Source organism: Ranitomeya variabilis, chromosome 4 (genome assembly GCF_051348905.1).
Source record: "Ranitomeya variabilis isolate aRanVar5 chromosome 4, aRanVar5.hap1, whole genome shotgun sequence".
Classification (NCBI taxonomy): Eukaryota; Metazoa; Chordata; class Amphibia; order Anura; family Dendrobatidae; genus Ranitomeya; species Ranitomeya variabilis.
The window spans coordinates 728,145,968-728,164,488 of NC_135235.1; the positions used below are offsets into that span (position 1 = coordinate 728,145,968).

The 18,521-nt window shown below is 44.2% G+C and overlaps 1 protein-coding gene across 3 annotated transcripts in view; it reads left to right on the top strand.

Moving 5' to 3' along the window:
• LOC143767951 (uncharacterized) overlaps window positions 1-7,401 on the top strand; it is a 64,944-nt gene extending 57,543 nt beyond the window's left edge. For 2 of the 3 annotated variants that reach the window (XM_077256511.1, XM_077256510.1), the window contains exon 7: window positions 5,776-7,401. In XM_077256511.1, the coding sequence (XP_077112626.1) occupies window positions 5,776-7,220 (1,445 nt within the window). In that variant the 3' untranslated portion in view covers window positions 7,221-7,401. The remainder of the gene's footprint in view (window positions 1-5,775) is intronic. The other variant, XM_077256512.1, reaches the window with a different exon arrangement.
• Window positions 7,402-18,521: the final 11,120 nt, after the last annotated feature.

Below are 18,521 nucleotides of genomic sequence, written 5' to 3' on the forward strand. Positions count from 1 at the left end.
TGGTAACAAAAGAGCCCAGAAAAACTTCTAAACAGATTAAAGGTGAACTTCAAGCTCAAGAAACATCAGTGTCAGATCGCACAATCTGCCATTGTATGAGTCAAAGTGGACTTCATGGGAGACAACCAAGGAGGACACCCTTGTTGAAAAAAAAATCATAAAAAAGCCAGACTAGAATTTGCCAAACTAGAATGTCCTATGGACAGATGAGACCAAAATGGAACTTTTTGACAAGGCACATCAGCTCTATGTTCACAGACAGAAAAATTAAGCATATCAAGAAAAGAACACTGTCCCTACTGTGAAACATGGAGGAGGCTCTTATGTTCTGGGGCTGCTTTGCTGCATCTGGCACAAGGAGTCTAGAATATTTTCAATTCTGACCAGTGTCACTTTGAGGTCATAACTCTAACGCTTCAACGAATGCTGGTGATTCTGAGATTGTTTTTCTTTTGACATATTTTTCTTTATGATAGTAGTAAAGTTTCTCTGATATAACTTGCGTTTATTTGTTAAAAAAAATGGAAGTTTGGCAAAAATGTTGCAAATTTAGCAAATTTACTAAATTTTAGTTTTTATGCTCTTAACTCAGTCATAACACACAAAATAGCTAATAAATAACATTTCCCACATGTCTACTTTGCATCAGCACAATTTTGGAAACAATTTTTTTGTCATAAGGGTTAAAATTTGACCAGCGATTTTCTTATTTTTACAACAAAATTTACAAAACCATTTTTTTAGGGACCACATCACATTTGAAGTGAGTTTGGTGGTCAATATGACAGAAAATACCCAAAAGTGACACCATTCTAAAACTACACCTCTCAAGATGCTCATAGCCTCATTCAAGAAGTTTATTAACCCTTCACATTCTTCACAGGAATATGATAAAATAATCATTTACTTTCCTTTCACAAAAATTTTCCTTTAGACCTAATTTTTTTTTACTTTCACAAGGGTAACAGGAGAAAATGGACTATATATATTTTGTTTACCAATTTCTCCTGAGCATGCTGATACCCCATGTGTGGGGGAAATCTACTGCTTTGTCGCATGGCAGAGCTTGGAAGGGAAGGAGCGCCATATCGGAGAGCAGATTTTGCTAGAATTGTTTGTGGGTGACATGTCACATTGTCAGAGCCCCCGACGTGTCTAAACAGTGGAAACCCCCCAAGAAGTGACCCCATTTTGAAAACTAGACCCCCCAAGGAACTTATCTAGATGTCTGGTGGGCACTTTGAACCCTCAAATGCTTCACAGATGTTAATTATGTACAGCTCTGAAAATGAATAATCATATTTTTTCCACAAGAAATGATCTTTTCACCCTCAATTTTTTTCCAATAGCTAACAGGAGAAATTGGACCCCAAAGGTTGTTGTGCAATTTGTCCTGAGTATGCTGACACCCCATATGTGGGGAAATACTACTGTTTGGGCACATGGCAGAGCTCTTATTGGAGAGCAGATTTTGTTGCAATTGTTTGTGGGTGACATGTCAAACTGTTAGAGCCCCTGAGGCGCCAGAACAGCATAAGCCCCCAAAAGTGACTGCATTTTACAAAATATTTCCCTGAATGAATTCTTCTAGAAGTGCAGTGAGCATACTGACACCACAGCTGTTCCATAGAAAATTATACCATTGGACAGTGAAGAAAAATAATTACATTTTTACCACTGAAATGTTGTTTTAACCCCAGAATTTACATTGGAAAATAGGTAGATAGGTAAATGGTCACTACACCCATAGATGAATTCCCAGAGGGGTGTCATTTCCAATTCCCAGAGGGGTGTCATTTCCAAAATGGGGTAACTTCAGGGGGGATTCTGCTGTTATGGCACTTTGGAGAGCTGCTAAGTGCCAGAGCAACAGAATCCCCCTGGAGGGCCCCCCTTTTGGAAATGACACCCCTCTGGGAATTCATCTATGGATATAGTGACCATTTCCACTACATGGATGATTTCCAGAAACACATAGTGGAAGTTTTAGAGCAAAAATTGCAAAAATGTCATTGTAGTGCCCAATATATTGTCCCCAGCTTGTGTCTCTGTGGACATCCCCCCACCTACCCCCAGAAATTAAGTCAGCTCTACTCAGATGTGTCTGCCACTAAATAAACCAAATGCTTGACTGTCAAAACAGTTTAAAAAGGTGGTTCTGTGTGGAAGATTTTAAATCAGCCATGGAGGCATAAGGCTGGCAATGCTGGGCATTGTGGGCAATAATAGCGGGTATCATGCCTCATTCCTCTCTTGGAACATACACGACCTCTTCTCTGGGGGTTCTTTCTTGTTTCAGTTGCTGAGTGAATGAGTTGAATGAGTGCAATAAAATGTCGCTCAGTGAGTCTTCTGACATCTTCAGATTCTAAAGGATTGGCGGGGACAAAATTTTCAAAAACAAGATTTTCAATGACCTTTTCCTGATAATCAATGAAAGTATCTGCATTTCCGGCTTTTTTGTATAAGGCTAGGTTCCCATTGTGTTAGGGCAATCCGTTTAGCGCTAAGCGCTAGCGGATTGCGCTAATGCAATGTCTTTTTCTTTTAAGGGGTCGCGTTAAATGTCCCCGCTAGTGCAGATCCCCGATCTGCGAGAGCGGGGAATGGACCTCGGGCGCGCCGCGGACGCTGCAAGCAGCGTCCGAGGCGCACTACAAAAGAACGGCACATCGCTAGCGTGTGCCGAAAATGACACACGCTAGCAATGCGCTTTAACATTGCCGGCAATGGGAGCGCTAACGGACGCGCTGCACAGCGTTAATTTCGCCGTGCAACGCTGTCCGTTAGCGCTCACACTATATCGCAATGGGAACCTAGCCTAACAGAAAAGAATTATATGTGACCACCTGAAACAAATAAATGACTAACTTTTTATACCAGGTATATGATTTTTGTTATACCTGGTATGGCTGTAGGACCTGGTCTGTAAGGTCCACACCTCCCATATATTTGTTGTAGTCAATGAAAGACCCAGGTATTGAAGTAGTGGATTCCTGCTGGTTTGCAGTGGCCCTTGTGGCATCTGTGTGGATCAAGCTCAGGATAAAAATATCTTTTTTATCCTTGTACTTAGGGGCAAGCAGCTCTCCATTGCGTAAAGCCCCTTTCAGAACTTTTCATTGACCAATGTTTGTGGAAACCCCTGACTGTTTTTGCGAATGGTCCCACAAGCCCCTATGTTATGTTCAACCAGACTTTTAAATAGGGGTATGCTGGTGTAGTAGTTGTCAACATACAGATTGTAGCCTTTTTGTAAAAATGGAGGTATCAGCTTCCAAACGATTTTTCCAGATGTCCCCAGATAAGTAGGGCATCCTGTTGGGGTTAGTTGGCTATCTTTCCCCTCATAAATGCGAAAAGCTGATGTATATCTGGTTGACTCTTGCGCATTTTATAGAGCTTTATTCCGAACCTGGCCCTCTTAGAAGGAATAAATTGCTTGAGGTGCAGTCTTCCTTTGAATTTTACAAGGGACTCAATGGAAATGTTCTCTGTTGGGGTGAAAAAGCTTTAAGAACTTTTCTGTCAAGTCTTCGATGATGGGTCTGATTTTGAATAGAATGTGATGTTCTGGAGCATTTCTGGTCAGGCGTCGACTGTTGTCGTTAAAATGCCAAAATCTCATAAGCATTTCATAATGGGTCCTAGGATGAATGGCAGGAAACATTGGGGTGGCTTGAACAGGGCGGTTGGACCAATAGGACCAAATTTTTGTTAACAAGCCCCATAGTTAATGTAAGTCTGAAAATGTTTTTCATTTCTAGGACATTAGTTGTTGTCCATAAATTTGACCTAGCATAATAGGATCGTGGATTCTGGCTGATGAATTGGGACATATATAAATTTGTTTGTAGGATAATATGCTCTAGCAAGCTATCTGTCAGAAACAAATTAAAAAAATTAACTGGTCCACCTCCACATTTATACCAGGAATGGCATTTAAATTAAGGATGACTGGAGTAGCTTAATCCGAAGCCTCCCACCTGGGAAATGCTACATCAAGAGACAAAGCCCCTTGGACATTGGTGAGCGCCAATTCACGGGCACTAGGGACAGCGCTAGTACTGGGCATTGTTCCCTGAGTTGGACACATTTCTCCAGAAGCGCTATTTGTCCTTCTTGTTCTACTGGTCCTTGTGTGTGAGGATGGACCAGAATCACTGCTCATTTCTGAGCTATCACTGTCGCTGCTACTAAAGCCCTCGAAATCCACACAGTCATCTGCCACTGCACTTTCTTCACTGTCAGAACATAAAACTGCATAAGCTTTCTCAGCACTATAATACTGACGGGCCATTTTACTCGTTTCTTTTTTTTCCGGAAATAGAAAACACTGACGTGACTGACTGACTTGACATGACTAATGTTACCAAATTATTGGCGAGGCAATTGAGAAAAGCCTAATTCTTTAGCCTAACCCTAACTTTAGAATAAACCAGAACTTTAGCCTAACAGTAACCCTAACAGTAACCTTAATTTTAGCCTCAACACTAACCCTAACTATAGCACTAACCCTAACCTTATCTGTTTGTTTTTTTTACTTTTATAACAAGATCGCTGACTGACACAGCTGTTTCAGCAGCACTTGTAACACTGTTTCTCCTCTATTCTGTCACTGACAGGAGATCTGAGGAGAAACCGCGTTTTCTTGAGACAGATCACCCGGGAAAGTTCGTTGCTACAGCAAACTTTCCTAGTGATTTGTCTCATTGGCTGGTGTGACGCTGATGTCATTAGGACCTGAAGCAATCAGGTCTTGATGAGGTCGGGGTCACAGTAAGTGTTGTGCGCCAGAATCCCCTTGTTATAAGGTACGTGGGGGGGTCCCTATGAGCACAAAACCACCGACTGTAGGCAAACGTCGGCACTGCACAAAGCCCTGCTAGCGCCGACGTTTATCTCCTGTTGGCGGTCACGAAGTGGTTAAGTTAAGGGTACCATCATTTCTGTCCAAGCCTATTTCAGAAGTTTTATTTTTTTAAATTTTCTGCGGAAGCATGGTTGAAAGGCAATGTACGACTTTCATTTGTTCATTTATAGATTTTTGATTACTTTTGTCAGATTCAAGTTATTTCTGTGATCATTGTGGGTTTTTCTGTCATTAAAAGAGGGGTACCAACAATTTTGACCACGTGTGCAACAGGAATGAATATTTTTACTCCCCAGCCACTTACCGGATATTCACACGCAGTGGATGTTTGAGAGTAAAAATTGCACATTTGCCATTTTATTACCCATTTTATTACCCAGCACATAGTGCCCAGATTGTACTCCAGGAGACACACACCGCAAATTAAGTGGTTTCTTCTCACTATATAATATTGCTAAATACAGAGATCCTAAATGTTGTTTGAGCACACTGCAAGACTCAGAAGTGAGAGTGTATCTTGCTGGATTGGTTTATATAAACTCTGTTGCTTTTCAACAGCCTATGAGCCGCTACTAGTGTGGGAACCTCTGTTTTTCCATTGACAGATGATGGACCTAAGTGGGGACTTTTTTTTGTGAGATGAGAATTGGTATTATTTTTGCCTACATAACATTGATTGGTTTCTTTTTATTCGATATTTGGGAGGCAGAATGAACAAACAGTTGAACACCATGCACTACTGGTTCATCCAACAAGGTTTTCTATTAGACTGTGAACTGTCATTGTCTTGGTAAAGAAAGGTTTTTTACATAGCTTGCCATTTTTATGGACAGTTTAAGTAGAAATATTCAAAAATATAAAACTCAAGGATATTTTATTTAAAAAATTATTTTCTATCTTAGCAGATGACTGTACCAGGAGATCAGTGGGGCAGCTGACATCTTCAATTTTTAAATCTGATGATCTTGAGATCCTACAAGATACAACTGAAGTGATTGCCATTACTCCAGATATATCATCATCCATTCACAGCAAAGATCTGTCATCTGATCCTATGAAACAGGTCCCATCTTCTGATTCATTACTGACTACTAAGGAAAATCAAAGTCACAAAAGAGGCATTAGAAATCAAACTTCTCCTAAAGCAAAGAAGCCTTTTTCCTGTTCAGAATGTGGGAAATGTTTTAAATGGAAATCAGATTTGTTTAATCACCATAAAACTCACACAGGGGAGAAGCCTTTTTCCTGTTCAGAATGTGGGAAATGTTTTAAAAGGAAAGTGCTTCTTGTTAGTCACCAGAGAACTCACGCAGGGGAGAAGCCTTTTTCCTGTTCAGAATGTGGGAAATGTTTTACCCTCAAAGGGAATCTTGTTAAACACCAAATATCTCACACAGAGGAGAAGCCTTTTTCCTGTTCAGAATGTGGGAAATGTTTTAAAAGGAAAGTGCTTCTTGTTAGTCACCAGAGAACTCACGCAGGGGAGAAGCCTTTTTCCTGTTCAGAATGTGGGAAATGTTTTACCCTCAAAGGGAATCTTGTTAAACACCAAATATCTCACACAGAGGAGAAGCCTTTTTCATGTTCAGAATGTGAGAAATGTTTTAACCGGAAAGGGAGTCTTTTTCTACACCAAATAACTCACACAGGAGAGAAGCCTTTTTCATGTTCAGAATGTTGGAAAAGCTTTAACCAGAAAGGGAATCTTGTTAAACACCAAAGAACTCACACAGGGGAGAAGCCTTTTTCATGTTCAGAATGTGGGAAATGTTTTAAATGGAAATTTCATCTTGTTAGTCACCAGAGAACTCACACAGGGGAAAAGCCTTTTTCCTGTTCAGAATGTGGGAAATGTTTTAACCAGAGAGGGAGTCTTGGTACACACCAAATAACTCACACAGTGGAGAAGCCTTTTTCATGTGCAGAATGTGGGAAATGTTTTAGCCAGAAAGGGAGTCTTGTTAAACACCAAAGAACTCACACAGGGGAGAAGCCTTTTTCATGTTCAGAATGTGATAAATGTTTTAACCAGAAAGGGAGTCTTGTTAAACACCAAAGAACTCACACAGGGGAGAAGTCTTTTTCATGTTCAGAATGTGATAAATGTTTTAACCAGAAAGGGAGTCTTGTTAAACACCAAAGAACTCACACAGGGGAGAAGCCTTTTTCATGTTCAGAATGTGAGAAATGTTTTAACCAGAAAGGGGGTCTTGTTAGTCACCAAAGAACTCACACAGGGGAGAAGCCTTTTTCCTGTTCAGAATGTGGGAAATGTTTTAAATGGAAAGTGCTTCTGGTTAGTCATCAGTGCCGTCACACAGGGGAGAAGCCTTTTACATTTTCTTAATGTGGGAAATATTTAACTTGGAAATCAACTGTTAATAAACATCAGAATCATCACATAGGGCAGAAGTCTTTTTATGTTCATAATGTTGGAATAGTTTTAACCAAAATTGAATCTTCTTAAATGGGTTGTCTCTTGTCATTACTTATGTTTGCTGACAAAAGGATAAAACTTTATTAATTCCAAATGTAAAACTATACCCATAATTTACCGCCTGAAGGTTAGTCAGTAGGTGACTAATAGAAAAAACATGTACCTCACAGTTGAGTATATAGGGTGAGGTGACGTATACACACTCACTCTCCAAGCCACTCATTTCTATGGGTTTCATCGTCCTCACCAAAGGCGACTCATCAGGAGACAATTTAATATTGACCTATATTCAAGTGAGACTAGACAAAAAAAAAACCTAAAATCATGTATCATGTTATCCAAAACAGTAAGAAAACCAGCCCCATATTGGCAGGTCCTAGACCTCAAACTATATACTTCGTAGGTTTATACACCACTCCAGTGTCAGGAATAGATAGTATGTGAAAATACAGTATAATTCTTGTGTTTTCCTCCTATAGGGACTGCCCTAGTTTGGTATTGTAACAGGTGTTAATTAGTAGTGCAGACAAATTATTCTAGACTAAACTCCGTTTTCATAATCCCCAATATGTACCACTCAGGGAAAACTTACCTGCTCCAAAGATCAATAGCAGCTTCTAACTAATGGCCATGCTGCAGTCTGTCAAGGAATGAGTGCAATATCATTATAAAGACTAGGGATATGTGCAACCATAATGTCTGTGAGATCTGTGCCATTATTTAGTATGAATATGGAGATTATCTCTGAAACTTAAGTGTTCCCTGAGCAGTATATACTGTATTTTCACATACTATCTATTCCTGACACTGGAGTGGTGTATAAACCTACGAAGTATATAGTTTGAGGTCTAGGATCTGCCAATATGGGGCTGGTTTTCTGACTGTTTTGGATAACATGATACATGATTTTAGGGTTTTTTTTCGTCTAGTCTCGCTTGAATATAGGTCAATATTAAATAGTCTCCTGATGAATGAATCCAATGAATATTCATTTCTCTTAAGTTACAGCACGCGTGACTGCCGGCAGCAGCAGGAAGCAGGTGGCTGACACTGCGCACCACTGATGAGCAATGAATACTCGCCGCTCTCTGTGCGCACAGTCCCGGCGAGTACTCCGGCAGCTGTGCTCTGCTTATGACGTCCCTGCCATGTGCTGCTTACAAGCATAAAGCAGCTGCTGGCATCAAAGCAGGACGCTGTGAGGGAGCGCCGGGTAGGTAAGTGTAATGTTTTTGGTTTTTTTTATGTTTTCTGATGGGGCCCTGCATACCAGGGATGAGGGTGATCATTCCTGCCAAGATAGGGATGAGGGATCCATGCATACCAGGCTAGGGACAAGGGGGCCATGTGTATCAGGATATGGATAAGGGATCCATGTATACCAGGATAAAGGTGAGGAAACCATGTGTATTAGGATGGGGGTGAGAAGACCATATATACCAGGATAGGGGATAATTAATTACAGAATTGACTATATTTTTTGCTTCTATTTTTTTTTTGCCTAATTTCCTCCTCTAAAACCTAGGTGCATCTTATCCCCTTTCTGCCAGCTGACAGGATAGTACGTCAGCTGGCAGACTCCGCCGCTTTGAGGTGGGCTCCGGTGGTGAGCCCACCTCAAAGCCGCAACATGTCAGTTGTTTTCAACAGCTGACATGAGCGCGCAATGTGCGTGAGCAGAATTGCAATCCACCCGCGCCCATTAACTAGTTAAATGCCACTGTCAAAGTCTGACAGCAGCATTTAACAAGCGCCGCCGGAAGCGCTCGCACCGCTGACCCCGTCACATGATCAGGGGTCATCAGTGCATTGCCATAACAACCTGAGGTCTCCTTGAGACCTCTATGGTTGTTTATGGCCAATTGCTTTGAGCTCCACCCTGTGGTCGGTGCTCAAAGCAACCCTGCATTTCTGCTACATAGAAGTGATCTGTGTTTCACCTCTATGTAGCAGAGGCGATCGAGTTATCCATGCTTCTAGCCTCCTATGGAGGATATTGAAGCATGCCAAAAAAAAAAAATTGTTTAAAATATTAAAAAAATATAAAAGTTCAAATCACTCCCCTTTCGCCCCAATCAAAAGAAAAAAAAATCAAACCTACACATATTTGTTATCGCTGCATTCAGAATCGCCCAATCTATCAATAAAAAAAAGGATTAACCCGATAACTAAATGGCGTAGCAAGAAAAAAACGCCAAAATTACATTTTTCTCCTACGCCTCATTGGGGACACAGGACCATGGGTGTTATGCTGCTGCCACTAGGAGGACACTAAGTAAACAGAAAGAATAGCTCCTTCCCTGCAGTATACACCCTCCTGCTGGCTCTCGGTGAACCAGTTCTTGCTTAGTGTCTGTAGGAGGCACTGTCTGTTTCAGACCCCACCGTTTTTATTTAAATTTTTGATTTTTTGTTCTATTTTTTCCTTTAACGGAGCGAATGGGGGCGACGGATCCTTTCTAGGCTCCGATCTCCCCCGAACCATCAACAGGCAAGTAGGTGGAGCATTCCTCCCGTATCCTTTCCTGCAACGTTGGATGTCAACCCTGAGCTCACATTACGGGCGACGGTTTCTTCACGTTCCAATCTCCCCCCTCCATAGCAGGCGACCACATGGAGTAGCCCTCCATCTACCTCTCCTGGAGCCAGGTGCATAGCCAGACATGATATATATGGCGTCCGTGCAGCCCCCCTCTGTATCACCACTGATATAGCGGATAACGCATGGCGGCAGAAGCTCTCCACCCCCTCCCTGACCATGGCGACGGTGGATTGAGCACCGGCCCACCGCATCTACCGTGAGTACACTGCGGGGGCCGAGGCGCTGGGGGGTCCTGGTCCCTGGGGTATGGGAGGTCCGCACCTTAAGCCTGTGTGGGTGGTCCTTAGTGTGGCAACCCCACGAAGGAGTGCAGCTAATGATGGCGCTAATAGAGGTCGTGGCGCTGCAGGCCGCAACTGCAGAAGAAAAAAAAAATTTCCCTTAATACAGGCCGACATTTAGGCCACGCCCACCGGCAGTTAGCCCCCCCGCCCACTTTTCTGGCGCTTCTCGTTCTCTGTGATGAGCGCCCACTTCCTGGTCTCAGTGGCCATCTTGGGACACCCACAGCCCTGATGCTGCAGCACTGCTCCAGCGTTTCCTATCACAGCCCTCAGGACTAGCGTTTTTCTCTGCCTACACTGCGGACCTGCCTTGGGAACTCAAGACACAGGACCTGGGTAAGCTGCAGACACATAGCTTAACCCTTCCCCTGCTAGTAAGCGCTTTCCTCCAGGATTTACTATGTCTCAACCAAAGCCTCACAAAAAGTCTGGGAAAACCCACACTGTATTTTTCACTGCATGTACTTCTTGTAAGGTATCATTACCCCGGGGTCACAATACTGCATTATGCACAGCTTGTGAACCGGTGACGGCTCAGGAACCACCTGTTGCTGATACTGAACCCAGTGAGCCTAGTCCCCCTGAGCGGGCTACCTCCCTTACCCGGTCTATGGCATCCCTGGCAAAAGCATTAGACTTTAAGAGGACCAAACGAGCTCACAGAGTATTCACCACTCATCCTGAGTTTAAATTTGTTGAATCTCACAGGATCCGTCCAGATAAACGATTCACAGGGCAGAAGCCCATGGAGTCCAAATATCCTTTTGCCCAGGATCTAAGAAAAGATTGGTCACAATCTCCCCCAGGAGAGGCTAAGGCTATGACCCACTGGGCTGAGGTCTTGTCTTTAGCAATACTGGATACCAATCTTCCCCCCGAGATAGCAGACCTCACTACTCAGATAGCCAGAGCTGCAGATTTTGTAGTGACCGCGTCCCTGGATGCCGCTTACTGCGCTTCTCAAGCAGCAGCAAATGCCATCACCATCCGGAGGTCCTTATGGCTCAGGGACTGGCGTGCGGATTCTACTTCCAAAAAGTCATTGACTTCTCTACCATATCAGAGGTGTCACCTTTTTGGCGAAAAGCTCGACCAGTTAATTTCTGACGCCACTGGAGGGAAGAGTAAATTTCTTTCACAACAGAGACCCTCTCGGCCCTTTCGGAACCTGCAACCACAGGCTCATTCCCGATTTTTTCGTTACAACTCAAACTGGTCCTCTACTTCCACATCTCCCAGTTCTGGCCGGGCACATCGAGGAGACAGAGGTTCACAGGCCTCTTTTAAGCCTTCCACTTCATGGAGGGGCAGGCCAAGGCAGCCGGGATCCAGAGGTGCCAGAACAGGCAGAACTTCCACACAATGACTCCCTGCGGTATCCTGGGGACACCCTCAAAGTAGGCGGCCGCCTGCTTTCCTTCAGTGCCGCGTGGCTCTCGGTCGTTCATGACGAGTGGGTCCGCACTCTAGTGTCCTCCGGATACAAGATAGATATCTTATCTCATCCTCCAAACCGTTTTTTCCTGTCTTCTCCTCCCAGGGCAAAAGCATCAGAGTTCTTCAAAGCTATAAGCTCTCTGAGAAAAGACAGAGTCATTATTCCGGTCCCTCAAAGGGAAAGGTTTCAAGGTTTTTATTCAAACCTCTTCATTGTTCCAAAGAAGGATGGTAGAGTACGGCCCATACTGGACCTAAAACTGCTTAACAGGTTCGTCAGGGTATGACGGTTCTGCATGGAATCGCTTCGTTCTGTCATCGCCTCCATGGAAAAAGGCGAGTTCCTGGCCACTATAGACATCCAGGACGCATACCTCCACATTCCTATTTTACCTTCTCACCAAAGGTTTCTTCGCTTTGCAGATCAGGAAGATCACTTCCAATTCGTTGCTCTGCCCTTCGGCCTCACCACCGCTCCCAGGGTATTCACCAAGGTCCCCAGACGTGGATCTGATGGCCTCACGGCTGAATTCCAAGGTTCCTGACTTCATGGCTCGGTCCCACGATCCGGCAGCCATCGAGGCAGATGCTCTTGTACTCCCGTGGCATCATTTTCGGCTTCCGTACATATTTCCCCCGCTTCCTCTCCTACCGAGAGTCATCAAGAAAATCAGAGCGGAGAGGGTACCGGTAATCCTGATTGCGCCAGATTGGCCACGCCGGGCGTGGTATGCGGAACTAGTTCAACTAGTTGCCGACGTTCCCTGGCGATTATCGAATCGTGCAGATCTGCTATCTCAAGGCCCCTTTTACCACCAGAACTCAGAGGCCCTGTGTTTGATGGCATGGCCTTTGAGTCCTGGGTCCTAGCCCAGGCAGGTTTCTCTCCAGAAGTCATAGCTACCATGATCAACACTAGAAAGTCTACGTCTATGCGTATCTATCATCACACTTGGAAGACTTTCTTTTCATGGTGTAGCGACCAAGGACGTTCTCTACATTTTTCCATCCCTTCCATTCTCGAGTTCTTACAAACGGGTTTGGACTTGGGTCTCGCCCTTAGTTCTCTCAAGGGGCAGATCTCAGCCCTGTCTGTTCTCTTCCAATGCAGGATTGCCAACAGATTACAGATCAAGACGTTTATTCAGGGAGTCTCCCATCGGGCGCCCCCCTTATAGGATGCCTTTGAAATCATGGGATCTTAATCTGGTCCTCGGAGTTTTGTAACAGGCTCCTTTCGAACCTCTACAGGAGGTTTCCCTGTCTCTCCTTTCATGGAAAGTTGCCTTTCTAGTTGCAGTCACCTCTATCAGACGAGTCTCCGAGCTGGCGGCTCTGTCCTCTCAAGTTCCATTCCTGAATTTTCATCAGGATAAGGTGGTTTTGAGGACATTCCCGTCTTTTCTACCGAAAGTTGTATCCTCTTTTCATCTCAATGAGGAGATTGTCTTACCCTCACTCTGTCTGGCACCAGTCCATCGCATCGAGAAGGCTTTTCACACACTGGATTTAGTGAGAGCTCTTAGGAGATACATCTCGCGGACAGCGTCTTTCCGCAAGTCAGATGCCCTATTCATGCTCCCGGAAGGACCGAGGAAAGGGTTTCCCGCTTCCAAAGCGACAATAGCCAAATGGATCCGTTCGGCTATTCAGGAGTCCTACCGAGTCAGAGGTCTTCCTGTCCCAGCAGGGATTAAGGCTCACTCCACTCGGTCAGTGGGTGCGTCTTGGGCCATCCGGCACCAAGCTTCGGCAGTACAAGTTTGTAAGGCTGCGACTTGGTCCAGCCTGCATACCTTTACAAAACATTAACATTCACTCTCGGCAGATGCGACCGTCGGCAGACGAGTTTTGCAGGCGGCTGTGCTGCATCTGTAACTTGTGGGTGCAAGTAGCAATTGCAGTTGTTTCCCACCCAGAGACTGCTTTAGAACGTCCCATGGTCTTGTGTCCCCCAATGAGGCGTAGGAGAAAAGGAGATTTTTGTGTACTCACCGTAAAATCCTTTTCTTCGAGCCAATCATTGGGGGACACAGCACCCACTCTGTTAGCCTATTGGCTTTGGTTTTTGTTGAGTTAACTTGGTTTTTGACATAGTTCATCCTTGTTAAATATTAAGCTCCTACTGCTTTGTTACCGAACTGGTTCACTGAGAGCCAGCAGGACGGTGTATACTGCAGGGGAGGAGCTATTCTTTCTGTGTTTACTTAGTGTCCTCTTAGTGGCAGCAGCATAACACCCATGGTCCTGTGTCCCCCAATGATTGTCTTGGAGAAAAGGATTTTACGGTGAGTACACAAAAATCTCCTTTTTTTTTGGTCGCCTTGATATTAAATGAATGAATTAAAATGCAATAACAGGCGATCAAAAAACTGTATCTGCACAAAAGAGGTATCATTAAAAACGTCAGCTCGGCACGCAAAAAATATGCCCTCATCTTACCCCAGATTACGAAAAATGGAGACGCTACGGGTATTGGAAAATTGAACAGTTTTTTTTTTTTTTTTAGTAAAGTTTGGATTTTTTTCACCACTTAGATAAAATGAACTTAGACATGTTTGCTGTCTATGAACTCGTATTGACATGGAGAATCAAAATGGCAGGTCAGTTTTAGCATTTAGTGAACCTATCAAAAAAGCCAAACAAAAAACTAGTGTGGGATTGCACTTTTTTTGCAAATTCATCACACATGGAATTTTTTTCCCGTTTTCTGTTACATAACATTGCAAAACCAATGATATTGTTCAAAAGTACAACTCATCCCACAAAAAATAAGCCCTTACATGGCCATATTGACGGAAAAATAAAAAAGTTATGTCTCTGAGAAGAAGGGGAGCGGAAAATGAAAAAGCTCCGGGGGTTAAGGGTTTAAAGTCCAAAAAATACAGTATATATATTTTTTTCGCAGTGAACTCATTGCTCATGTTGGCCTTGTCGTGATAATTTATAAAATGGCATATGTCATGATTCCCAATGGCTGAGGAATATAAAATAACCAACAACTGACTAGCTCTCGGGTGATGGAAACTGGAGCTGACCGTGATCTAAACCTACACACCACACTAACAGTAGCCAGGGAGCGTACCTACGATGCCCTAGACGCCACGCGCCAGCCGGAGGTCTAACTACCCCTATCAGAGGAAGAAACAGGCCTGCCTTACCTCCAGAGAAGTACCCCGAAAGGAGATAGCAGCCCCCCACGAATAATAACGGTGAGTTCAGAAGAAATGACAAACGTAGTATGAACAGTAGGTTTAGCAAAGAGAGGTCCACTTTCTAGATAGCAGAAGGATACAAAAGTATTACTTCACGGTCAGCTGAAAACCCTATTCAAAACACCATCCTGAAATTACTTTAAGACTCCAGTGACAACTCATGTCCCTGGAGTGGCAATTTCAGCCCACAAGAGCTTCCAACTGCAGAGAGTCACATTACTGCAAGCTGGACAAAAAGACTTCTCATATATTCAAAACAAAATTCAACTTAGCTGAACAGGAAACTTGAGGCAGGAGCATGCAACAGAATGATACTGATTACATCGATGGCCGGCATGGGAATAACAGCCAAGCAACCTTAAATTGGAGACTCCCCTCATAGATGGCAGCAGGTGAGCAGGAATTGCAGGAAGCACACAAGTCGCCACTACCATCAATAACCACCGGGGGAGCTCACAAACAGAATTCACAACAGTACCCCCCCCTTAAGGAGGGGGCACCGAACCCTCACCAGAACCACCAGGGCGATCTGGATGAGCATTATGAAATGCGTGAACCAAATCAGAGGCATGGACATCGGATGCTGTCACCCAAGAATTATCCTCCTGACCATAGCCCTTCCACTTAACCAGATACTGAAGTTTCCGTCTGGAAACACGGGAGTCCAAGATCTTTTCCACAACATACTCCAATTCACCCTCAACCAGCACAGGAGCAGGAGGCTCAGCAGAAGGAACAACCGGTACCTCATACTTCCGCAATAACGACCGATGGAAAACATTATGAATAGTAAAAGATGCTGGGAGGTCCAAACGAAAGGACACCGGATTAAGAATTTCCAGAATCTTATAAGGGCCGATGAACCGAGGCTTAAATTTAGGAGAAGAGACCTTCATAGGGACAAAACGAGAAGACAACCACACCAAGTCCCCAACACGAAGACGAGAACCAGTACGCCGATGACGATTAGCGAACTGCTGAGTCTTCTCCTGGGACAACTTCAGATTGTCCACTACCTGTCCCCAAATCTGATGCAATTTATTCACCACAGCATCCACTCCATGACAATCCGAAGACTCCAACTGACCGGATGAAAAACGAGGGTGAAACCCCGAATTACAAAAAAATGGAGAAACCAAAGTGGCAGAACTGGCCGGATTGTTAAGGGCAAATTCTGCCAATGGCAAAAAATCAACCCAATCATCCTGATCAGCGGACACAAAACACCTCAAATAAGTCTCCAAGGTCTGATTAGTACGCTCAGTCCGGCCTTTAGTCTGAGGATGGAATGCAGACGAAAAAGACAAATCAATGCCCATCCTGGCACAGAACGTCCGCCAAACTGAGTACCCCTATCAGAAACTATATTTTCAGGAATACCATGCAAACGCACCACATTCCGAAAAAATAGAGGAACCAACTCAGACGAGGAGGGCAATTTGGGCAAAGGTACCAAATGAACCATCTTGGAAAAACGGTCACACACCACCCAGATGACAGACATCCTTCGAGAAACAGGAAGATCAGAAATAAAGTCCATAGAGATGTGTGTCCAAGGCCTTTTAGGGATAGGCAAGGGCAACAACAAACCACTAGCCCGAGAACAGCAAGGCTTGGCCCGAGCACAAACATCACAAGACTGCACAAAAATACGCACATCTCGAGACAGGGAAGGCCACCAGAAGGACCTAGACACCAAATCCCTGGTACCAAAAATTCCAGGATGACCTGCCAACGCAGAAGAATGAACCTCCGAGATAACTCTACTGGTCCAGTCATCAGGAACAAACAGTCTACCAGGCGGACAGCGATCAGGCCTATCCACCTGAAACTCCTGCAAGGAGCGTCGCAGGTCTGGGGAGACAGCAGACAATATCACCCCATCCTTAAGGATACCCGTAGGTTCAGAATCACCAGGAGAGTCAGGCTCAAAACTCCTAGAGAGGGCATTCGCCTTCACATTTTTAGAACCAGGCAGATATGAAACCACAAAATTAAACCGGGAGAAAAACAATGACCAGCGTGCCTGTCTAGGATTCAAACGCCTGGCCGACTCAAGATAAATCAGATTCTTGTGATCAGTCAAGACCACCACCTGATGTCTAGCACCCTCAAGCCAATGACGCCACTCCTCAAATGCCCACTTCATAGCCAAGAGCTCCCGATTACCAACATCATAGTTTTGCTCGGCGGGCGAAAATTTTCGAGAAAAGAACGCACATGGTCTCATCACTGAGCAATCAGGACTTTTCTGCGACAAAACCGCCCCTGCTCCGATCTCGGAAGCATCAACTTCAACCTGGAAATGGAGTGAAACATCAGGCTGGCGCAACACTGGAGCAGAAGAAAAGCGGCGCTTAAGCTCCCGGAAGGCCTCCACAGCAGCAGAGGACCAATTAGTAACGTCAGCACCCTTCTTAGTCAAATCAGTCAAAGGCTTAGCAATGCCAGAAAAAACAGCTATGAATCGGCGATAAATATTAGCAAATCCCAAGAATTTCTGAAGGCTCTTAAGGGAAGTAGGTTGTATCCAGTCACAAATAGCCTGAACCTTAACAGGGTCCATCTCCATAGACGAAGGGGAAAAAATATATCCCAAAAAAGAAATCCTCTGAACCCCAAAAATACACTTTGAACCCTTCACAAAGAGAGAATTAGCCCGCAAGACCTGAAAAACCCTCCTGACCTGTTGGACATGAGATTCCCAGTCCTCCGAAAAAATCAAAATATCATCCAAATACACAATCATAAACTTATCCAGATATTCCCGGAAAATATCGTGCATAAAGGACTGAAAAACGGAAGGGGCATTCGCGAGACCGAAAGGCATTACCAAGTACTCAAAATGGCCCTCGGGCGTATTAAATGCGGTCTTCCACTCGTCCCCCTGTTTAATCCGCACCAAATTATACGCACCATGTAGATCGATCTTAGTGAACCACTTAGCCCCCTTTATGCGAGCAAACAAATCAGTCAGTAAAGGTAGAGGGTACTGGTATTTAACTGTAATCTTATTCAGAAGTCGATAATCAATACAAGGTCTCAGTGAACCATCCTTTTTGCCCACAAAGAAAAAGCCAGCCCCTAGAGGAGACGAAGTGGGGCGAATATGACCCTTTTCCAAAGACTCTCTGATATACTCCCGCATAGCAGCATGTTCAGGCACAGACAAATTAAACAAACGACCCTTGGGAAATTTACAACCGGGAATCAAATCTATGGTGCAGTCACACTCTCTGTGAGGAGGGAGAGAATTAATTTTAGGCTCCTGAAAAACATCATGATAATCAGACAAAAATGCCGTGATCTCAGGGAATAGATGACGAAATGGGAACCAAAGGTACATCCCCATGAACCCCCTGACATCCCCAGCTTAACACATTGTTCTCCAGTCCAAGACTGGGTTATGAATTTGCAACCATGGTAATCCAAGTACTAAAACGTCATGTAAATTATATAACACAAGGAAACGAATCACCTCCTGATGATCTGGGGTAAGGCGCATAGTCACTTGTGTCCAGTATTGTGGTTTATTACTAGCCAAAGGTGTAGAATCAATACCCTTTAAGGGTATAGGAACTTCCAGAGGCTCTAAATCAAACCCACAACGCTTGGCAAAGGACCAATCCATAAGACTCAGAGCGGCGCCAGAATCCACATAGGCATCCACGGT